Raw genomic sequence first — 23,838 nt, 5'->3', positions numbered from 1 at the left:
CGGAAACCGGCCCTACGACCCACCAGGTCCGCGCCGACCAGCGATCCCCACACATTAACACCATCCATCCTATACACGCTAGGGATATTTGTTACATTTACCGAGCCAATTAACCTACAAACCTGCACGTCCTTGGAGTGTGGGAGGGAACCGAAGATCTGGGAGAAAACCCACGCAGGTCACGGGGAGAACGTACAAACTCTGTACAGACAGCACCCGTAGTCGGGATCGAACCCGGGACTCCGGCGCTGCATTTTCTGTAAGGCAGCAACTCTACCGCTGCGCCACCGTGACCGTCCAGTGAAACTCTTCACCTTCCCACAGCCCTTACCTTCAGAAGGTTCCCGACCTGAAACATCACCCATCCTTTTTCTCCAGAGATGTTGCCTGACCAACTGAGTTACTCCAACACTTTGTGTCTATCTTTATTATTGTTTTACATTTGCTGTTGTGCTGCTGCAAGTAAGAATTTCATTGTTCTATCTGGGACCTATGACAATAAAACACTCTTAACCCTCTTGGTTGGGGCATTGGTCTAGAGGTTTGGAGGTGGGTGAGGGGGGAGGGGAGGGGTGGAGAAGGGAGTAGTCTTTGCAGGAAATGGATTCCATTTCCACCGGGCTGTTTTCTGTGTTTAAGAATAATTATCTTGGTTTCCTGCTACTACCGCTTTGCAGACAAAACCACGGACATTTCCTTATTTATTTAAAGAGGAAATCCTGTCCAGGCTGTGAGCTGGGTTTGAGCATTGCATTTTGTGCTGAAACTCACTGTAACAAGGTTATTTGTGCAGCTGACTTATCAGCCCCTGAACAAATAAATGGGGAATTGTTACTTTTGGGAATCCAATCTCCCAGGTTAGGGGGAATTGGTCTAGAAGCTATCCATGCCTCACGCCATCTCCACAAGATGGTCTTCCTTCCACTGGGGCAATAAGTCCAAAGAAGCAGAGTTAGAATAGAACTCTACGATCACGTGGAGCAGCGGCAGCGTTTGCACGTTCTCCCCGTGACCGTGTGGGGTTTTCCGGGGTGCTCCAGTTTCCTCCCACGCTCGGGCGAGGAGAGGAACGATGGTTTGCTAGTTGATCCGCCTTTCCAAAGAAGGTGATGGCTGGAGGCCCTGCAGCAGCCTGGGGCTCGCCTGGATCGGCCACCGCTCATCACCACTACAGTCTGCACTTTGAAAATGGCGCCAAAACATGGTGCCAATTGCATGGTGGTCTTAGTATATTATTTCTGTACACTTTGCTAATTGGGAATGTGCTTACAGTAAGTATAGCAATACTGTACTGGACTTTATGTAAGAAAATAATGTTTTTGTTTCAGTTCTTTTTCAGTTTAGTTTATTGTCACTTGTACCGAGGTACGGTGAAAAGCTTTTGTTGCGTGCTTTCCAGTCAGCACATGGGGGGGGAGTGCCGAGAACGTACTGCTAGGGGTGGTGGTGGGGACGGGTGCAGTAGTGCCGTTTAAGAGACCTTTGGATGAGCACAGTTGCATGGTTCCCTGAAAGTAGCGTCACAGGTAGGTTGGGTGGTCAAAACAGTTTTTTGGGTACTTGGGCCTTGGTGGTCAGTGTATTGATTGTCGAGGTCAGAAAGTGATGGTGAGGCACACCTGGCGTACCACGTTCAGAATTGCTCACGTCCTGCAGGAAATATGTCATTGAAATGGAAAGAGTGCAGAGAAGATGAACAAAAATGTTGCCAAGACCTGAGGGGCCGATCTCCAGGGAGAGTTTGGGCGGGCTAGGACTTTATTCCTTGGAGCGCATGAGACGGAAGGGTGACTTATAGAGGTGTGTAAAATCGTGAGGGGAATAAATAGGGTGAACGCACAAACTCTTTTACCCAGAGTAGGGGAATCAAAAACAGGAGGACATGTGTTTAAGTTGAGAGGGGAAAGATTTAACGCGAACCTGAGGGACAGATGTTTCACTGAGAGGATGGTTACAGCGCTCGGTCCCCACCGACCTCATGTTTAGACTATTGTTCACGCTGTTCACTGCGGACTTCAGGCACAGCTCTGCAGACTCCTATCTACAGAAGTTCTCTGACGACTCTGCCATCGTCGGCCTCGTCACGGGCGACGAGGACAGGGCGTACAGAGAACTGATCAAGGAGTTTGTGGACTGGTGCCAGCGGAACTGCCTCCGGATCAACGTGGGGAAAACCAGGGAGATGGTGGTAGATTTCCGCAGGCGCAGCCAGGTTCCCCCGACACCGGTGAACATCCAGGGAATGGACATCGAGAGGGTGGATTCTTATAAGTAGCTGGGTGTCCACCTCAACAATAAACTGGACTGGACTGAAAACACCGATGCGCTATACAGAAAGGGCCAGAGCAGACTTTATCTGCTAAGGAGACTCAGGTCCTTCGGACTGCAAGGGGCACTCCTAAGGACCTTCTACAACACGGTGGTTGCATCGGCCATTTTCTATGGAGTGGTCTGCTGGGGCAGCAGCATCTCAGCGGCAAAAGGGAAGAGACTCGACAAGCTGGTCAGGAAGGCCAGCTCTGTCCTGGGTTGCCCCCTCGACTCAATGCAGGCGGTGGGAGAGAGGAGGATGATGGCAAAGCTAACATTGCTGCTGGACATCGACTCCCACCCCATGCAGGACACTCACTGCACTGAGTAGCTCCTTCAGTGACAGACTCCTTCACCCCAAGTGCGTGAAGGAGAGATATAGGAGGTCCTTCCTTCCCGCTGCTGTGAGACTGCACAACCAGCACTGCTCCCAGCAGACCAGTCAACAATAACAGCTAAGAACACACAGAAAACTGATGACAATTTATGTATCTTTTATTTATAATGAATGATCTCTTGCTCTCCACTTTGCTGCTGTAACACTGTAAATTTCCCCGGTGTGGGACGAATAAAGGAATATATTATTAGACGCATCTACCTGATACCGATTGAATCCCAACTCATTCTCATTTTCCCTCTTGTTCCTCCAGACTTTCTGGTGTATAAATTGGAAGCTCAGGAGTCATTTAACAAAGAGAAGGTGAGTTCTCACTTTATTCCATAAATGTAGCAGCTCATCTCCAAACTGTAACTCGTCCCTTTTTCTCAGTCTTCCTGCTTTAAGATGCAAGGTGAAGGTGGAGAGACCAGTTTGTGAAGAGTTTGCTTCATAACTACTTCTAACTATGACCGGCTGAGTTCCTCCTGCTTTTTGTGTCCATCTTCGAGTGCTCATTGACTCTGCTTTTCCTACACAGAAAATTGGCATTTCAGTGAGCAGAAAGCACTTTAGTGTATCTCGAAAGACACCATATACTTACAGGACAAAATGAATTGTAGGTGCTGGTTTAAAAATGACACAAAACGTGCACATTGAGTCAGTGCTTGGGTCCAAGATTTCTGAAGCCCAAGGTTAAATTTGGAAACAAGTTGTAGAGTCACGATCCAACCTAGAGACTTGAAAACAAAAGATGGGGTTGCTGTTCCAGAACAGAACCAATGGAGTCTTTCACTGTCAGAGACACCATCCTTCAGACGCCAGCTTCAACCTCGGGTCCCGAGATCTTTCACGCCTATCTGAGAGGGTAGACTTAGCCTTAATTTAAGGCAGTCAGATGATATCCTATTATTCACAAAATGCTGGAGTAACTCAGCAGGTCAGGCAGCATCTCGGGAGAGAAGGAATGGGTGACGTTTCGGGTCGAGACCCTTCTTCAGACTGATGTCAGGGGGGCGGGACAAAGGAAGGATATAGGTGGAGACAGGAAGATAGAGGGAGATCTGGGAAGGAGGAGGGGAAGGGAGGGACAGAGGAACTATCTAAAGTTGGAGAAATCGATGTTCATGCCACTGGGCTGCAAACTGCCCAGGCGGAATATGAGGTGCTGTTCCTCCAATTTCTGGTGGGCCTCACTATGGCACTGGAGGAGGCCCATGACAGAAAGGTCAGACTGGGAATGGGAGGGGGAGTTGAAGTGCTCCGCCACCGGGAGATCAGTTTGGTTAATGCGGACCGAGCGCAGGTGTTCAGCGAAGCGATCGCCGATGATATCCTATCCTGGCTTGAGCTGCTTGTTCCAAAATTGCTCTGAGTGGAAGCTTTTCTGTGAACATCTTGGCTGCTGCTTTTCCGACACAGTGACTTGGCATTTCAACGACCAGAAATCACTTTGAGCCTATCTCAAAATGAAACTGCAAGTGTTCGTTTACAACAAAATGACACAAAGTGCTGCAGTAATTCAGCAGGTCAGGCAGCACCTGTGGAGAACATGAACCGGTGATGTTTTGGGTCGAGAGCTTTCTTCAGACTGATTGATGTAGGGGGGGGGGGGGGGGAGAAAGCTGTAAGTGGGGCGGCACGATGGCGCAGCAGTAAAGTTGCTGCCTTACAGCGCCAGAGATCCAGGTTCAATCCTGATTACAGGTACTGCCTGTACGGAGTTTGTACGTTTTCCCTGTGACCGCGTGGGTTTTCCCCAGGTGCTCCAGTTTCCTCTCACACTCCAAAAATGTACAGAGGTTTTGTAGGTTAATTCGCTTCGGTAAAGATTGTAAATTGTCCCTAGTGTGCAGGATAGTGCTAGTGTACGGGGATTGCTGGTCGGCACGGACTCGGTGGGCCGAAGGGCCTGTTTCCGAGATGTATCTCTGAACTAAACTTAAAGATGGGGGTGGGGCAAAACCTGGCAAGTGATAGGTGGATACGGGTGAGGGGGAAATGAGTGGACAAAGGCCAGAGATGAAAAGACAAGAAGTGTGAGATCAGGACAGAAGAGGCAGGAAATGTGAAGCTAGAGGAAGAAATGTAGTTGGAAGGGGACGGGGATGGGGAATGGGTGTACTTCCAGGTAGGTCATAAGGAATAGGAGTAGAATTAGGCCATTCGGCCCATCAAGTCGACTCTGCCATTCAATCATGGCTGATCTATCTCTCCCTCCTGACCCCATTCTCCTGCCTTCTCCCCATAACCCCTGACACCTGTACTAATCAAGAAAACGACACAGAGTGCTGGAGTAATTCAGCGGGTCGGGAAGCATCTCTGGAGAATATGGATAGGTACAAAGTGCTGAATGAACGAATGAATGAATAAGTTTATTGGCCAAGTATGTACACATGCAAGGAATGTGCCTTGGTGCTCCGCTCGCAAGTAACAACATGAACATACAGTAAACAATTAAGAATAAAGCATAAAACATTAAGAATACACATTATGGTTTAAACATGTGAGTAACTCGGCGGGTCGGGCAGCATCTCTGGAGAAAATGAACTGGCAACGTTCATGACGATGTACTTGCATGTCTTTCTCTTCCCCACCGCTGGTGTGGGCCTGTTTATTTGAATGATGGAGTTTATTGCCTGGGTGTGAGGGGCCCCAGCTTGTGCCAACCTCCTGGTGCCAGGGGGGTGCCCGGGCACTCTGCACCAAGGTGTGGCACCAGGGGGAGCATGAAACAGCTCCATCTCCTTGCCCCGGGAGATGCTTCAACGGCTCCAGACCCCGACAAACAGCCCTCTCTGTCGGGGCCTCCCCTTTGTCCTCGTGTTTGGCGCTGCAGCAATGTCTATTTTTTGGGAGGCGCGATTGTTTTCTCAAAGCAACAAAGCGAAAAATCTAAAGAAGGGTCTCAACCCGAAACGTCAACCCATTCCTTCTCTCCAGAGGTCCCGCTGAGTTACTCCAGCTTTCTGTGTACCTTCAATGCTAAAAGCCACTTGGCTGCGTTTCAGCAGACTCTGGAACAGGAAAACACGCATGACCCGTGAGCAATTATCCGGGGACTCTGACAGATTATCCCCATGCTTGTTGAAAACAAACCACAACTCAAAACAGTCACCATTTGATGATGTTACTCGAACTGATTATTGATTTTGAGTTGGGTTGTTTTTTTTGCTTTGTTCTATTGTGATGTGGTTCTCACTGGTATTTACAGCCTAACACAACTCATTCATCTATCACTGACTAAAATAGCTATGTCGGAATATAAATCAAACACATTGCCATTTGGTTGGAATCTGATGTAAACTGAGATGAAGAATTCCTTCCCTTAAAAGGAAGATTTTAGACATTAGGGTATAGATTTTATACATACAGCTTGGAAACAGACTCTGACCAACAATCACCCCGTACACTGCCACTTTCCTACAGAAAACCAGGGACAATTTCCAATTTTACCAAAGCCAATTAACCTACAAACCTGTACATCTTTGGAGCGTGGGGGAAAACCGGAGCACCCGGAGAAAACCCACACGGTCACATGGAGAACGTACAAACCCCATACAGACAGTACCCGTAGTCAGGATCGAACCCAGTTCTCTGGCGCACTGCGGCAACAGCTGTACTCTGTGCCACCGTGCCACCCTAGAATGAGTTCTTATGATTATGTAGTAAATTCAGTTATTGCTGATATTAGTTTTTTATTCCAACGTCAGTTTAGATTTATTATTCCAATAACACAACCCCCGTGTGGCCAGCATTTGGTCGACCTCCAATCCTGTTCTATTCATGTACCTGTCTAATCTTGGGATGGTCCCAGCCTCACCAACCTCTTGTGGCAGCTTGTTCCATACACCCACCACCCTTTGATTAAAAAGTTACCTTTCAGATTCCTATTAAATCTCTTCCACTTCACCTTAAACCTATGTCGTCCAGTCCTCGATTCACCTACTCTGGGCAAGAGACTCTGTGCATCTACCCGATCTATTCCTCACATGATCTTATACACCTCTATAAGATCCACCCTCATCCTCCTGCGCTCCAAGGAATAGTCACAGCCGACTCAACCTCTGCCTATAGCTCACACCCTCTAGTCCTGGCAACATCCTCGTAAATCTTCTCTGTGCCCTTTCTAGCCAGACAACATCTTTCCTATAACACGGTGCCCAGAACTGAACACAATACTCTAAATGTGGCCTCACCAATGTCTTATACAACTGCAACATGACCTCACAACCTCTATACTCAATACTCTGGCTGATGAAGGCCAATGTGCCAAAAGCCTTTTTGACCACCCGATCTACCTGCGACTTCACCCTCAGGGAACCATGCACCTGTCCTTCTAAATCCCTCTGCTTTACAACACTCCCCAGAGGTCTACCATTCACTGTGTAGGTCCTGCCTATGTTAGATTTCCCAAAATGCAACACCTCACGTATTAAATTCCATTAACCATTCCTCAGCCCACCTGGCCAATCGATCAAGATCCTGCAACAATTTTTCACACCCATCTTCACTATCTGCAAAACCACCCACTTTTGTATCATCAGCAAACTTGCTAATCTTGCTGTGTATGTTCTCATCCAAATCATTGATGTAGATGACAAAGGGTAACAGGCCCAGTATGGAACCCTGAGGCACACCACTAGTCCCAGGCCTCCAGTCCGAGTAGCAACCCTGCACCATCACCCTCTGCTTCCTTCCATGAAGCCAATGTTCTATCCAAGCCAAGTTTTAAATCAGGTTTCTCCCAGAACTACTGCAATTGGCTCCTTCCGATTGGGTCCCAAGAAGCTCTTGGCTGCAGGTAGTTGATGGACCAGAGGCGGAGCTGAATGGATTTGGAGAGAAGCTTTGGAACTGGTCTTGAGGTTGTAGGTACGAGGATTGGCTCAGCCACTGGGATCGGATAAGGATTGTCCACTGGGATTGGATTAGACTGTCCACTGGGATGGGACTGTCCACTGGGATTGGATTAGACTGTCCACTGGGATGGGACTGTCCACTGGGATTGGATTAGACTGTCCACTGGGATGGGACTGTCCACTGGGATTGGATTAGACTGTCCACTGGGATGGGACTGTCCACTGGGATGGGACTGTCCACTGGGATTGGATTAGACTGTCCACTGGGATGGGACTGTCCACTGGGATTGGATTAGACTGTCCACTGGGATGGGACTGGATTGTCCACTAGGATTGGATTAGACTGTCCACTGGGATGGGACTGTCCACTGGGATTGGATTGTCCACTGTGTTTGGACTGGATTGTCCACTGGGATTGGATTGTAATGTCCACTGGGATTGGAATGTCCACTGGGATTGGAATGTCCACTGGGATTGGATTTGATTGTCCACTGGGATTGGATTGGATTGTCCACTGGGATTGGATTGGGATGTGCGGCTGGGATTAGACTGGGCTGGGTTACACGCAGGGATTGGGTTGGACATGATGCTGGGGTTGTGGGGTGGGCCGGAGGGTCGGGGCTGGGATGGTTGGGTGCACGAGGTAGATGCGGTGCTGGTGGGTCTGGGTTTGTGCCGTGAGGTGATCGCCGTGAGGTGTAACACCGCCGGCACGTTCCAAGCGTGCTGTCGCGGTGACTGACCAGCCCTGGTTCAACTCTCTCTTGCAGCAAGATGCCGTGAATCGGTACGGTGCCCTCAGCTCCCAGCACAAGATACTGAAGGTGAGTGTGGCCACTGGTACAGGGCCTGGCGAGGCGGACGCCTGCAACACTCTCCCTGCTTTATTAATGCTAGCGGGCGGCACGTTGGCGCAGCGATGGAGCTCCTGCCTCACAGCGCCAGAGACCCGGGTTCGATCCTGTCCACGGGCGCTGTCTGGGTGCGGTGGGGGCCGGGCGCTGGGTGGAGGGTGCTCGTGGGAGCGTGCTGTACTGATGCAGGCTGTTGCTTTCCCAGAACCAGCACGATGAGATCAAGAAGCAGCTGGTGGGGCTACAGCTCCAGCACAACAGCTTGCAACTGGAGCACAGGAAGGCAGCGGAGAGCCACAGCCAACAGTACCTGCAGCTCCACCAGCAGAAGGAGCTCGAGATCAGCAGCCTGCAGGGTGGGTGAGGGCCGCTGTGGTGAGGGTGGGCATGGGTGTGGGAGTGGGTGTGTGTGTGGGTGTGGGCGGATCTGAGGGCGGGTGTAGGTTGGTGAGGGTTGGTGTGCGTGAGGGTGGGTGGGCATAGGTGAGGGTGTGGGTGAGGGCAGCCGTAGGTGAGGGTGGGTGGGTGTGGGTGGGCATGGGTGTAGACGGGGCAGGCGGTGCAGATGGGGCAGGGGTGCAGAGGAGGCAGGGGGGCAGGCGGTACAGATGGGGCAGGGGTGCAGATGGGGCAGGAGGTACAGATGGGGCAGGGGTGCAGATGGGGCAGGGGGTGCAGATGGGGCAGATGGGGCAGGGGGTACAGATGGAGCAGGGGTGCAGATGGGGCAGGGGGTACAGATGGGGCAGGGGTACAGATGGGGCAGGGGGTACAGATGGGGCAGGGGGTACAGATGGGGCAGGGGTACAGATGGGGCAGGGGGTACAGATGGGGCAGGGGTGCAGATGGGGCAGGGGGTACAGATGGGGCAGGGGTGCAGATGGGGCAGGGGGGCAGGCGGTGCAGATGGGGCAGACGGGGCAGGGGTGCAGATGGGGCTGCAGTGCGTTCGGTGTGATCGGCGTTACGATATGTTGAGCAGCATCATCCAAGATCACTAACTGGGCACTTCCCCCAAACAGACAACGTGCTGAAGCTGAGGCAGGAGAGCAAACAGCTGCGGAAAACACACCAGGAGATGCACGTGCAGCTGGCCAAGGCTCAGGTACGTACGTACACACGAGGTAATGGACTTGTAGCTGGCCAAGGCAAGGTACGTACACACCTGGAGATGCACCTGCAGCTGGCCAGGGCTCAGGTACGTACATACACACCAGGTGATGCACCTGTAGCTGGCCAAGGCTCAGGTACGTACACCAGCGAGGCATTGCCTCATCGTTCCAAGCCTACGCTCCGTCGCAGCCAGCCTTTGCTTCTGTCCACCTGCTCGGAGATCCAGTGGCGTGATCCCTTTTGCTAAGCGACTGTACTTAATGTTGGGGTAGCTACAGATGACAGGATAATGCAGCAGTTTGGGCCTTTGGCTGAGTTATTTCTTCTCCCACAGTTTTTGACATTTAGATTAGAGATAAAGATCAGAAACAGTCCCGTTGGCTCTCCGATTACACACCAACCATCCATCACCCACTCACACTAGCTCCATGTTACCTCACTCCCTGCAACTAGGAACAATGTACGGAGGGAGGCCAATTAACTTACAAACCTGCACGTTTTGGGGATGTTTAGTTTTAGATTAGTTTATTGTCACATGTGCTGAGGTACAGTGAAAAGCTTTTTGTTGCATGCTAACCAGCCAGTGGAAAGACTATACATGGTCACAATCGAGCCATCTACAGGATAAAGGGAATAATGTCTAGTGCACGATAAAGTCCAGGAAAGTCCAATTGAAAGATAGTCCGAGGGTTTCCAATGAGGTAGATGGCAGGAAAGAACTGCAGATACTGGTTTAAATCGAAGATAGACACAAAATGCCTGAGTAACTCAGCGGGACAGGCAGCATCTCTGGAGAGAAGGAATGGGTGATGTTCCGGGTCGAGACCTTTCTTCAGACTGAAGAAGGGTCTCTTCTCGAAACGTCACCCATTCCATCTCTGCAGAGACGCTGCCTGTCCCGCTGAGTTACTCCGGCATTTTGTGTCTATCTTTGAGGTAGGTGGTAGCTCAGGACCGCTCTCTAGATGTTGATAGGATGGTTCAGTTGTCTGATATCAGCTGGGAAAAACTGGAGCAGTAGTGGCAGTAATGCTGCAACATTACCTCCACCTGATATTCAATGGCACGACCGATGAAGGCAAGCATACCATACACCTTCTTTACCGCTCTCTCTATTTGTGTTGCCACTTTCAGATAATTATGGACTTGGACCCCAAGATCCCTCTGTACATCAATGCTGTTAAGGGTCTTGCCATTTAATTGTATATTTTCCCCTTGCATTCGACCTTCCAAAGTGCAACACCTCACACTTGCTCGGATTAAACCTCATCCGCTGTTTCTTGCCATTTCTGATCTCTGTCCCGCTGCGTACGTTGACAGCCTTCCTCACGGTGCACTACCCCAGCAATCTTGCTGTCACCCGCAAACTTAACAACCAACTGGTATACATTTACGTCCAAGTCATTTTTCTATGTCACAATAGTAGAGAATTGGAAGCCAATTCTCTGGATTCTTTCAAGAGAGAGTTAGATAGAGCTCTTAAAGATAGCGGAGTCAAGGGATATGGGGAGAAGGCAGGAACGGGGTACTGATTGTGGATGATCAGCCATGATCACAGTGAATGGCGGTGCGTACAGGCTCGAAGGGCCGAATGGCCTCCTCCTGCACCCATTGTCTATAGAACGCCCTGTTAATGGGAAACTGGGGACAGATGGACTGCCGGTCTTGGATATATACGACCTGATTTTCTCCCATTCCCTAAGTCAGTGTTTGCGATTTTTAACAAGGACGGAAAATGAGAGCTTTACTGAGATTAAAAGCACTTCTAAATCTGGCAAACCTGCTCCAGAAGGGTTAACGAAAAACTGTTCCAGGAAAATCTCAGTAAGCTCTAAGTAAGGTTCCGTGTTGACCGCACTGTTATAAATGGCAAACTCTAGCCCAGGAATAGAAGGTTTGGTAATAAACGTCTGAAGAAAGGTCCCGACCCAAAATGTCATTAAAAATCTAGCCTGTCTTTTTCTCCTCTTTAGCCAGAGGGTGGTGAATCTGTGAAATGTATTGCCACCATCACTGTGTAGTATCTTTAAACGGGGGATTGACAGGTTCTTGTTTTTAAAACATGTCACAAGTTCGTAAGTTATAGGAACAGAATTAGGCCATTCGGCCCATCAAGTCTAATCCGCCATTCAATCATGACCGATCTATCTATCTTTTCATCTCAACCCCATTTTCCTGCCTTCTCAAAATTACCCCTAACACCCGTACAAATCAAGAATCTTATCTATCTCTGCCTTAAAAATATCCATTGAGTTGGCCTCCACAGTCTTCTGCTGCAATGAATTGCACAGGTTCACCGCCCTCTGACTAACGAAATTCATCCTCATCTTCCTAAAGGAAAGTCCTTTTATTCTGAGGCTGTGGTCTCTGGTCCTAGACTCTCCCACCAGTGGAAACATCCTGTCCGCATCCACTCTATCCAGGCCTTTCGCTATTTGGGAAGTTTCATTGAGGTCCCCCCCCCCTCAAAGGTTTCGGGAAGAAGGCAGGAGGAAAAACACTGATGGTGAGGCTGGGTTTGGTGCAGGGTTCGGACTTGGCCTTCCTGTGTGGTGATGGCAGCTTTGCCTTTCCCGATACTCGTTTTTTGCTGTTGTCTCCTGGTCAGCTGGAATTCCACACATCGTTGGTACGTCAGTGCACCAAACCTTATCCTCTGTATATAACTCAGTATGGCCTGGCGGCAGAGTTGCTGCCTTACAGCACCAGAGACCCTGGTTGGATCCTGACTACGGGTGCTGTCTGTACGGAGTTTGTACGTTCTCCCTGTGACCGCGTGGGTTTTCTCTGGGTGCTCCTGTTTCCTCCCACGCTCCTAAGACGTGCGGGTTTGTAGTTTTTATTTGGCTTCGGTAAAATTGTAAATTGTCCCTAGTGTGTAGGGCAGAGAGTCAGGGAGAGGTCAGTGTTTATCACATTTAGACTTTGGAGATACAGCGTGGAAACAGGACCTTCAGCCCACTGAGTCCGCGCCGACCGCTGATCACCCCATAGGGTCGGCATGGACTCACTCGGTGGGCTGAAGGTCCTGTTTCCACACTGTGTCTCTAAAGTCTAAATGTGATAAACACTGACCTCTCCCTCACTCTCTGCCCCTGCTGTGTTGTACGGCCCTGGTCAGATGCCAACTGTCCGCTTGTGTTTGCATTTCCAGGGCCAGCTGGACGAGTTCAGGCAGCTGAAGGAAGCTCTCCAGGGGATGCCAAGTTTCAAAAGCCCCGGCCTAAAGCCAGCCGTGCCGCAGGTACCCAACCAGGCAGGACAACGGCAACCCTGGCCTCCTGCTAACAGCCAGGCAAACGTCGCTGATCAGAAGGTGCGGTCCCGCCCCCTCCCCTGACATCAGTCTCCTCACCCATCCCTTCTCTCCCGAGATGCTGCCTGACCCGCTGAGTTACTCCAGCATTTTGTGTCTACCTTCGATTTAAAACAGCATCTGCAGTTTTTTTTCCTGCACAGTTTATCAGTCAGTTTAGTCTATTGTCACGTGTACCGAGAGGTACAGTGAAAAGCTTTTTGTTGCGTGCTAACCAGCCAACAGAAAGACTATACATGATTACAATCGAGCCGTTCACAGTACACAGATACATGATAAGGGAATAACGTTTAGTGCGAGGCAAAGACAGTTATAGCTAAAGTAAGAAATGTAGCTGTCGGAAATGAGATTCAAGAGTGTGGAGCGATTGTAATGTGTGGTTGTAGATCTGCTTCTGTTGCTGGCACACACATAGTCGCCTGGGTTGGGCGCCATCTTGGAAGCACAGCCCTTCAATGGCACGGAGCACCGAGTGAGTTATTATGAAGACCCATCGCACTAATACATGTTGTTATAAAGACCCACTGACCTAATAGATGTTATAAAGACCCACCCGTCCCGCAGCTGGCAACAGTCCGAGTCTCCCACCGCGCTGGGCTTTGGTTTGTTCGGACGTGAGGGATTCATAAGTGATAGGAGCAGAATTCGGCCCATCAAGTCTTCTCCGTCATTCAATCATGGCTGATCTCTTCTTCCTTCTCCCCATAACCCCTGACACCTGTACTAATCAAGAATCTATCTATCTATCCCTGCCTTACAAACATCCACGGAGGCGGCCTCCACTGAGGCGGCCTCCACTGACGCAGCCTCCACTGACGCAGCCTCCACTGAGGCGGCCTCCTCTGAGGTGGCCTCCACTGATGCGGCCTCCACTGAGGTGGCCTCCACTGACGCGGCCTCCACTGACGCGGCCTCCACTGACGTGGCCTCCACTGACGCGGTCTCCACTGACGCGGCCTCCACTGACGCGGCCTCCACTGACGCGGCCTCCACTGACGCGGCCTCCACTGACGTGGCCTCCACTGAGGCGGCCTCCACTGAGGTGGCCTCCACTGAGGTGGCCTCCACTGAGGTGGCCTCCACTGACGCGGCCTCCACTGAGGTGGCCTCCACTGAGGTGGCCTCCACTGAGGCGGCCTCCACTGACGCGGCCTCCACTGAGGTGGCCTCCACTGAGGCGGCCTCCACTGACGCGGCCTCCACTGAGGTGGCCTCCACTGACGCGGCCTCCACTGAGGCGGCCTCCACTGAGGTGGCCTCCACTGAGGCGGCCTCCACTAACGCGGCCTCCACTGAGGCGGCCTCCACTGAGGTGGCCTCCACTGAGGCGGCCTCCACTGACGCGGCCTCCACTGAGGCGGCCTCCACTGAGGCGGTCTCCACTGAGGCGGCCTCCACTAACGTGGCCTCCACTGACGTGGCCTCCACTGAGGCGGCCTCCACTGAGGTGGCCTCCACTGAGGCGGCCTCCACTAACGTGGCCTCCACTGACGCGGCCTCCACTGAGGCGGCCTCCACTGACGCGGCCTCCACTGAGGTGGCCTCCACTGACGCGGCCTCCACTGAGGCGGCCTCCACTGAGGCGGCCTCCACTGACGCGGCCTCCACTGACGCGGCCTCCACTGACGCGGCCTCCACTGACGCGGCCTCCACTGAGGCGGCCTCCACTGACGCGGCCTCCACAGCCGCCTATGCTGCATTATTGTGCACGTCCTTGATCATCGCCTGCCTTGATCTGTGCGTGATGCCCTGCCCGTCCCCGCCGCCCGGTGAAACCTCGGCCCACCACCGACTCGTCACCGACTCTCTTCCCGTGCAGGTGGAGCAGCCGCCGCCGGCGGTGGGAGGACGGGCGGCCGGGGGAGAGAGCGCGGCCGCCGGCGCCAGGCACGGGGAGCCGGCCGCGGCGGAGACGCCCGGACCAGGGGAGCGGCCGCTGCTCGGGGGCTCCCCCACCTGGCAGAGGGAGGAACGGCAGCTTCCGCGGGAGGAGGGTGCCAACCACGCACCGCGCGTGGCCAGGACGGTGAACAACCCGCCCCCCGGCAACCAGGTGAGTTCCCCGGCAACCAGGTGTGTGTGTAGCAGAGAGAGAGAGACGGAGAGAGAGGGTGGGCCAGTTAGGGTGGGAGCTGGTTTGTTAATCAGTTGATCCATTGGTTGAGCCATTGTTCAACTTGGGACAGACATGAAAGAGCTGGAGTAACTCGGTGGGACAGGCAGCATCCCTGGAGAAAAGGGACGGGTGGTGTTTCGGGTCGAGACCCTCTTCAGACTGAAGGTCAAGGGAGAGGGGAAATGGAAGGGTTCAAGGAGCGTGTAACGGGTGAAAAGAACAGCTCAAAGCAGGCGATGATCAAGGAAATGTAGAATGGTTCATAGTTGGATATGAGGAAGGTGACAATGAGGCATGCAAAGTATAATTAATCAGTGAAACTAGTGGGTCAACTAGGGTGGGGGAGGGACGGAGAGAGAGGGAAAACAAGGGTTACTTGAAGTTAGAGAAATCAATATTATACCGCAGGGTTGCAAGCTGCCCAAGTGAAATATGGCCTTTGACAGGGTGGATTACCTCCAGAGGTGCTCCGGTTTCCTCTCGCATCCCAAAGACGTATGGGTTTGGAGGTTAATTCGCCTCTGTGAGTTACCCCTAATGTGTGGGGAGTGGAGGATGAAGTGGGAGAACACACAACTAGTGTGTAGGAAAGAAAACTGCAGATGCTGGTCTAAGTCGAAGGTTGACACAAAATGCTGGAGTAACTCAGCGGGTCAGGCAGCATCTCGGGAGAGAAGGAATGGGTGACGTTTCGGGTCGAGACCCTTCTTCAGACTGATGTCAGGGGAGGGGGCGGTAGAACTAGTGTGAAGGGGTCGGCGCGGTCTCTGTGGGCCGAAGGGCCTGTTTCCTTGCTGTACTCTAATCTAAACCAGAGTAAATGACAATTACACGCTCTTGACTCTTGCTTCGTAGGTGCAGGAGACGGTGCTGAGCAATGGCCCGGAACGAACGCTTGGTGGCGCTGCCGAGCAAGAGCAGGGCCTGGGGTTAGCCGGGCAACAGGGGCCGATGGCCTCGAGTCGGCTGGAGGTCGGGGGCGGCCAGCAGCCGGTGCAGAGGTGGGTACACCTGGGGCCGCAGGTCCAGCCCTCCCACCCAACCCCACACTCCTCATCATTCACACAGAGCAAGGAAGACGGTCACAGTGGCGCAGCGGTAGAGTTGCTGCCTTACAGTGAATGCAGCGCCGGAGACCCGGGTTCCATCCCGACTACGGGTGCTGTCTGTACGGAGTTTGTACGTTCTCCCCGTGACCTGCGATTTTCTCCGAGATCTTCAGTTTCCTCCCACACTCCAAAGACGTACAGGTAGGTAGGTTAATTGGCTTGGTAAATGTTAAAAAAATTGTCCCGAGTGGGTATAGGATAGTGTTAGTGCGCGGGGAACATGTGCTGGTCGGCGCGGACATGGTGGGCCGAAAGGGCTTGTTTACGTGCTGTATCTCTAAACTAAACTAAACTAAAAGGTTCACGAGGATGTTGCCAGGACAAGAGGGCCTGAGCTGCAGGGAGAGGTTGAGCAGGCTGGGACTCTATTCCTTGGAGCGCAGGAGGATGAGGTGTGATCTTATTGTGGTGTATAAAATCATGAGAGGAATAGATCGGGTAAAGGCACAGAGTTTCTTGCCCAGAGTAGGGGAATCAAGGACCAGAGGACATAGGTTTAACGTGAAGGGGAAAAGCTTTAATAGGAATCTGAGGGGTAACCACGCAGGTCACGGGGAAAACGTACAAACTGCGTACAGACAGCGCCTGTAGTCGGGATCGAACCCAGGTGCTGCATTCGCTGTAAGGCAGCAACTCTGCCTCCGTGCTGCCTGCCCGCAATTTATGAACGCAAACAGCAATTCCTTCTTTCCTGTGTACATATTTCAGAAGGATTCCTTGGGCGGGTTCCCCCGTTAAGCTGAGACACTGTGACTGAGTTGCCACTGTTTGTTTTGCTCTCCTCTGCCCACAGGTGGGATGAGATTATTAATGCTGTGAATGGAGATGTGGAATTCCATCGGGAGAGCCGTGCGGAGAACGGCCAGGAGTCTCCGGTGACTGCGGCAAGGAACGTCAGGAGCCACTGGAGCCCTGGGCATGGGAATGCCAACTGGAGTCTGGACCGTGGAGGCGACGGGAGGGAGAGGCTCGAGGAGACACATCGGAGAATGGGTAGAGACCTGCACCGGTGCTCAGCTAATATTTATCCCAGTCACCCTCTTCCATGGGCAGACACTTGGACGGGTACATGCAGAGTCTAGTTTAGTTTAGTTTAGAGACAGCGTGGAAACAGGACATTCGGCCCACCGAGTCCGCGCCGACCAGCGATCACCCATTCGCTAGTGCTATGTTATCCCACCCTCTCACCCACTCCCTGCAAACCGGGGGCAATTTCCAGTTGGCCAATTAACCGTCTTTGGAATCTGGGAGGAACCCGGAGGAATCCCGCGCAGGTCACGGGGAGAACCTGCAAACTCCGCACAGACAGCACTCGAGGTCAGGATGGAACCCGGGTCTCTGGCGCTGTGCCAGCTGCACCACTGTGTCGCCCACGAGGAAAGGTTTACAGCGATGTGGGCGAAATGCGGGCAGATGGGACTGGCTTAGATGGAGCGTCTTGGTCGGTATGGGCAAGTTGGGCCGAAGGGCCTGTTTCTGTGGTGTGTAACTCAAAGACAACTATGAGGCAGAAACGATAGTGACATTTAAGAGGCTTTTAGAGAGGCACACGGATATGCCGAGAACGGAGGTATATGGATCACGTGCAGACAGAGGAGATTGGTTTAGCTTGGCATCATGTTGGCCGCAGGCATTATGGGCCGAAGGGCCTGTTCCTGTACTGTACTGTGTCTTATGTTCCAGCGGAGAGTGGACTGGTTCGTGCAGGAATCGCTGGAAATGCCAGTGTGGGTGTTGTGTCATAGAGTCCTACAGTGTGGAAACAGGCCCTTCCACCCAACTTGCCCACACTGGCCAACATGCCCCATCTGCACTTGTCCCACCTGCCTACGTTTGACCCATCTCCCTCCAAACCTGTCCTATCCATGTACCTGTCTAAATGTTTCTTAAATGTTGTGATAGTCCCAGCCTCAACTACCTCCTCCGGCAGCTCGTTCCATACACCCACCAGGACTCGAGGGTTGGAGCCACAGGGAGAGGTTGAGCAGCAAGGTCTTTATTCCTTGGAATGCAGGAGGATGAGGAGTGATCTTATAAAATCATGAAAGGAATTGATCAGGTAAACGCACAGTCTCTATCTCAGAGTAGGAGAATCAAGAACCAGAGGACATGGGTGTAAGGTGAGTGAGGAAAGATTTAATAGGAACCTGAGAGGTAACTTTATTTCACACAAAGGGTGGTGGGTGTATGGAACAAGCTGCCAGAGGAGGTAGTTGAGGCAGGGACTATCGCAAAGTTTAAGAAACAGTTAGGTACATGGATAGGACAGGTTTAGAGGGATATGGGCCAAATGCAGGAAGGTGGGACTAGTGGAGATGGGACATGTTGGTGGTTGTGGGCAAGGGCCTGTTTCCACACTGTGTGACTCTATGGAGCAGAGGGTGGAGGTAGGACCGAGATGCCCCCAAATCACTGGTGTCTTTCACTTCTCCCTCGACATCTCGAGCAACACGGTGGCGCAGCGGTAGAGTTGCTGCCTCACAGCGCCAGAGACCCGAGTTTAATCCCGACTACGGGTGCTGTCTGTACGGAGTTTGTACGCTCTCCCCGTGACCTGCGTGGGTTTTCTCCCGAGATCTTCGGTTTCCTCCCACACTCCAAAGACGTGCAGGTTTGTAGGTTAATTGGTTTGGCATGACTGTAAAATTGTCCCTAGTGCGTGTTGGGTCGTGTTAATGTGCGGGGATCGCTGGTCGGCACGGACCCGGTGGGCTGAAAGGTGTGTTTCCGCGCTGTATCTCTAAACTAAACCAAACTAAATCTCCTCCTCTGACACCAGTGCCTGTGAGCTGCCAGGCGTCGGCTTTGAATGAGTCATGTGTTCCTGAGCCTGTGGTTCGTGTATTCTGAGCAGAACACTGACTGTGACAGTAAACAACATTTAATGACATTGTCAGCGTCAGATGCAGACCATCGATACGTGCAGTATCTGGCAGCACCCTGACTGCCCCAACACCTCCCTCTGACATGCACTTCCCATCACCGGCCTGGCAGCCACTCCCTCCTCTCCCATCAGGCAAGAGGTACAGAAGCAGGGTTGCCAACTGTCCCGTATTAGCCGGGACATCCCGTATTTTGGGCTAAATTGGTTTGTCCTGTACGGGACCGCCCTTGTCCTGTATTAGGCCCGGGGGCCGCTGAAGGCCCGGACACGGTAGGCCTGGACACTGTAGGCCTGGGGGCTCCTGTAGGCCCAGACACTGTAGGCCCGGGGGGCGCTGTAGGCCCGGACACTGTAGGCCCTGGGGCCGCTGTAGGCCCGGACACTGTAGGTCTGGACACTGCAGGCCCGGGGGCCGCTGTAGGCCCGGACACTGTAGGCTAACGGAGTGTGTTCGGGGAGCGGGGCCAAGTGCGTTCGCCTAACGGAGGTTGCTTAGCAACCCTCCTCCCGGCCCGGGCGGCCGCCATTGGTGGAGCGGGAGCACGTGGCCGCTGGCTGGGTGAGGTGACGTGGGGCGCGGGGCGGTGACGTCACCTTGTCCCGTATTTGGGAGTGAGGAAGTTGGCAACCCCTCTCCACAAGTGTGAAAACGCACACCTCCAGATTCAGGGACAGTTTCTTCCCAGCTAACATCAGGTAACTGAACCATCCGACCACCAACTAGAGAGTGGCCCTGACCTCCCACCTACCTCATTGGAGACCCTCGGTCTATCTTTAATCAGACTTCACTGGACTTTATCTCGCACTAAACTTTATTCCCTTTATCCTGGGTATCCTGGGTAACTCAGCGGGTCAGGCAGCATCTAGGAGAGAGGGAATGGGTGACGTTTCGGGTCGAGGCCCTTCTTCAGACCTTTATCCTGCTTCTGTACGCTGTGGGTGGCTTGATTGTTTAGTTTAGTTTGGTGTTTGTTGCATACTATACTCGATTAGTCTTAAGCCTCTCTTCCCTCCCTCTCTCTCTCTCTCTCTCTCTCTCTCTCCCTCTCTCTCTCTCACCTCCTACTCTCCTCACCCCCTCCCCCTCTCTCCGCCCCCCTTTTCTTTCTCCCCTTCCCGTCTCTTCCCCTCTCTCTCCCCTTCCTCCTCTCCCCGCCCCCCCCAATCTCTCCCCGTCCCGTCCGGTTACCACGTTGCTTGTGTTGCTGTGGGCAGTTACTGAAGCTGTAATTGTGCGGCTGGACTATTTACAATTTGGTCTTTCCTGTTTTCTAGACCATGGGTTGAAGGAAGTGGGGAAGGGGAACGCGGAGAAGCTGTTTGCCCGAGTCCTGGCGTCACAGAGAGAGCTGATTCCACAGGAGCCGCTGGTGAGCTGCTGCACTCCCTGCACCCCTCCTCTCCCTCCCTCCCTCCACTCCCTCCCCCTCTCCGCTCCCTGCACCCCTCTGCTCCCTCCCCCCCCCCTCCCTCCCTCCACTCCCTCCCTCCCTCCACTCCCTCCCCCTCTCCGCTCCCTGCACCCCTCCCTCCCTCCACTCCCTCCCTCTCTCCCTCCCTCCCTCCCTCCCTCCGTCCCTCCGCTCCCTCCCCCTCTCCGCTCCCTGCACCCCTCCCTCCCTCCACTCCCTCCCTCTCTCCCTCCCTCCCTCCACTCCCTCCCTCTCTCCCTCCCTCCCTCCCTCCGTCCCTCCGCTCCCTCCCCCTCTCCGCTCCCTGCACCCCTCCGCTCCCTCCCCCCCTCCCTCCCTCACTCCACTCCCTCCCTCTCTCCCTCCTTCCGTCCCTCCGCTCCCTCCCCCTCTCCGCTCCCTGCACCCCTCCGCTCCCTCCCCCCCCTCCCTCCCTCCCTCCGCTCCCTCCCCCTCTCCGCTCCCTCCACCCCTCCCCCATTCTCCACCCCTCCCTCTCCACTTCCTCCACAGTGCAGGGGCGGGGGAGAGGGGCAGGGGAGAGGGGCAGGGGAGAGGGGCTGGGGGAGAGTGGGGCGGGGGGGAGAGTGGGGCGGGGGAGAGGGGCAGGGGAGAGGGGCAGGGGAGAGGGGCAGGGGAGAGGGGCAGGGGAGAGAGGGGCGGGGGGAGAGGGGCTGGGGGAGAGTGGGGCGGGGGAGAGGGGCTGGGGAGTGGGGCGGGGGGGAGTGCGGGGCGGGGGGGAGAGTGGGGTGACGGGGGAGTGGGGCGGGGGGAGAGGGGCTGGGGGAGAGTGGGGCAGGGGGGAGAGTGGGGCAGGGGGGAGAGTGGGGCTGGGGGAGTGGGTCGGGGGGAGAGGGGCTGGGGGAGAGTGGGGCGGGGGGAGTGCGGGGCGGGGGGAGAGTGGGGCGGGGGGAGAGTGGGGCAGGGGGGGAGAGTGGGGCAGGGGGGAGAGAGGGGCGGGGGGAGAGGGGCTGGGGGAGAGTGGGGCGGGGGGGAGAGTGGGGCGGGGGGGAGAGTGGGGCGGGGGGGAGAGGCCTTGTTCAGTGTATCCTGCTGTCTCTGCAGATGCCTGACGTGGATGAGGACCCGGCGCAGGACCCCAACAACCAGGGTGAGGACGAGTTTGAAGAGGCTGAGCTGGAGCATCCGGGCTTTGCAGCGAAGGCGGGCAGGATAAAGGTGCAGCACCATCTGCCCAGGCCGGCCGCAAAGGTACGGCCACACGCACACGTATGGCATCTGCCCCATATCCTTCTAAACCTGTCCCACCCATCAGTCTGAAGAAGGGTCTCGACCCGAAATGTCACCCATTCCTTCTCTCCAGAGATGCTGCCTGTCCCGCTGAGCATTTTGTGTCTACCTTCGATGTAAACCAGCGTCTGCAGTTTTTTTCCTCCACCCATGTACCTGTTTAAATGCTTCTTAAGATAAACACAAAGTGTTGGAGCAACTCGGTGGGTCAGGCAGCATCTGTGGAGAAGAGGAACAGGTAACGTATCAGGTCTGAGAGAAACATCACCTATTTCATTTCTCCAGAGAAGCTGCCTGACCTGCTGAGTTACTCCAGCGTTTGTCTCTATCTTTGGTATAAACCTGCATCTGCAGTTCCTTCCGACACATGAATGTTTCTTAAACGTTGCGATAGTCCCTGCCTCAACTACCTCCTCCAGCAGCTGGTTCCATGCACCCACCTGCCTCTGTTACCCCTCCGGGCTCTTCCAGTTGGTGCCCGCCCCCTCCCTGGTGCTGCCCTGCTGGTGGTTTAGGTGGGGGAGAGGGGTTGGACAGGCAGGCATGAGGTGGCGAGATCCCGAAGGACCGGCCAGCTGCATAGCCTGAATGGCTGCCATGGGAAGGTGCAGGGGGCTTATGCTACGAGCGCAGTCTCGCATCGCAGCGCTGCAGCAGGATGTGCAGCTGCTGCATGCAGCGCCCCTCTACATGGTCTGGTCGGAGATACCGTTGCAATTCACGACTCGCATCAGCCCTGTCCTGACTGCCTGCAGTAAATGCACAGAACAGACATCAGGCTCGGCTCACAGCTGGCCGGGGATGGGGAGCAGCTGGAGCACGTATGCACCACACCAGCACACACATGCATGCACACGGAGATACACACATGCTCACACGCACACGCAAGCATGTACACGCATACGCACATGCACACAGACACACACAGACATGCTCACACGCACACGGACGTATGTACACATGCATGCACACAGACACGCATACACACATGCTTACATGCTCATGCAAGCATGCACACCTTACATTCTCCGCAGTATCATGACTGCAGAATCAACAGCGGTAAAGACAAGATGCTTTTTCTCCCGTCTTTCCGCCTCTAGAACGCTGATGCTGCAAGTAAAGAAGGCGCAAACATCATGGACGAATATCAGGAAGATCAAGAGGCGGAAAATGTAAGCTGTTTACATGGGTGGCACGGTGGCGCAGCGGTAGAGTTGCTGCTTTACATCGCCACAGACCCGGGTTTGGTCCGGAATAAGGGTGCTGTCTGTACGCTCTCCCTGTAACTGTATGTACGTTAATTGGCTGGGTTAATGTAAAAATTGTCCCTAGTGGGTGTAGGATAGTGTTAATGTACGGGGATCGCTGGGCGGCACGGACTTGGAGGGCCGAAAAGGCCTGTTTCCGGCTGTATATATATGATAAAAAATTTAAAAAATGATAACTGCGTGGGTTTTCTCTGGGTGTTCCGGTTTCCTCCCATATTCAAAAGATGTGCAGGTTTGTAACTTAATTGGCTTCTGTAATTGTCCCGAGTGTCTTGGATAGAATTATTATTGGGGAGATCACTTATCGGTGCGGACTCGGTGGGCCGAAGGGCTGTATCTCTAAACTAAACTAAACCAAATTCTGGGCAGAGACATCTTCCGTTTAGATATGGTGAATGCAATAATGAAAATCTCTAATGCCACGCGAGTTAAGGAGATCTAACAAAGAACAAAAACTGCAAAAGATTTCACAAGATCACAGACAAGTTGGTAACATGGTCAGCTGACCGGCAATTCCCAGTTCATTCCTTCATCTCCTCCCCCCCCTTCCCATCCGACTGAAGGTAACATGAGCTTGAAAGCGCGCACCACCACGCTCAAGAACAGTTTCTTCCCCTGTGTTACCAGGTACTGAACTGCCCTTCCACAAATAGAGTGCTGTCCGATTCACCTCTACCCCATTACGGACAATGGACTTTGTCATAAGGTCATAACGAATAGGAGTAGATTTAGGCCATTCAGTCCATCAAGTCTACTCCGCCATTCAATCATGGCTGATCTATCTCTCCCTCCTAACCCCATTCTCCTGCCTTCTCCCCATAACCTCCGACACCGGTACTAATCAAGAATCTATCTAACTCTGCCTTAAAAATATCCACTAATTTGGCCTACACAGCCTTCTGTGGCAAAGAATTCCACAGATTCACCATCCTCTCCCTGAAGAAATTCCTCCTCATCTTCCTAAAAG

At 53.4% G+C, this 23,838-nt stretch overlaps 1 protein-coding gene across 4 annotated transcripts in view; it reads left to right on the top strand.

The window, feature by feature from the left end:
- Nucleotides 1–23,838, top strand: part of LOC144608070 (uncharacterized) — a 38,941-nt gene that overhangs the window by 11,003 nt on the left and 4,100 nt on the right. For 2 of the 4 annotated variants that reach the window (XM_078425351.1, XM_078425349.1), the window contains 11 exons: nt 2,961–3,010; nt 8,319–8,372; nt 8,608–8,758; nt 9,425–9,507; nt 12,670–12,831; nt 14,651–14,884; nt 15,803–15,948; nt 16,850–17,049; nt 20,216–20,310; nt 21,418–21,564; nt 22,704–22,775. In XM_078425351.1, the coding sequence (XP_078281477.1) occupies nt 2,961–3,010; nt 8,319–8,372; nt 8,608–8,758; nt 9,425–9,507; nt 12,670–12,831; nt 14,651–14,884; nt 15,803–15,948; nt 16,850–17,049; nt 20,216–20,310; nt 21,418–21,564; nt 22,704–22,775 (1,394 nt within the window). The remainder of the gene's footprint in view (nt 1–2,960; nt 3,011–8,318; nt 8,373–8,607; nt 8,759–9,424; nt 9,508–12,669; nt 12,832–14,650; nt 14,885–15,802; nt 15,949–16,849; nt 17,050–20,215; nt 20,311–21,417; nt 21,565–22,703; nt 22,776–23,838) is intronic. The other 2 variants (XM_078425352.1, XM_078425350.1) reach the window with 1 other exon arrangement.

The sequence above is a fragment of the Rhinoraja longicauda genome, chromosome 30 (genome assembly GCF_053455715.1).
Source record: "Rhinoraja longicauda isolate Sanriku21f chromosome 30, sRhiLon1.1, whole genome shotgun sequence".
NCBI classification, from domain to species: domain Eukaryota; kingdom Metazoa; phylum Chordata; class Chondrichthyes; order Rajiformes; family Arhynchobatidae; genus Rhinoraja; species Rhinoraja longicauda.
Note: the sequence above shows the minus strand (reverse complement) of the source record. Positions and strands in the feature narration are given on the sequence as shown.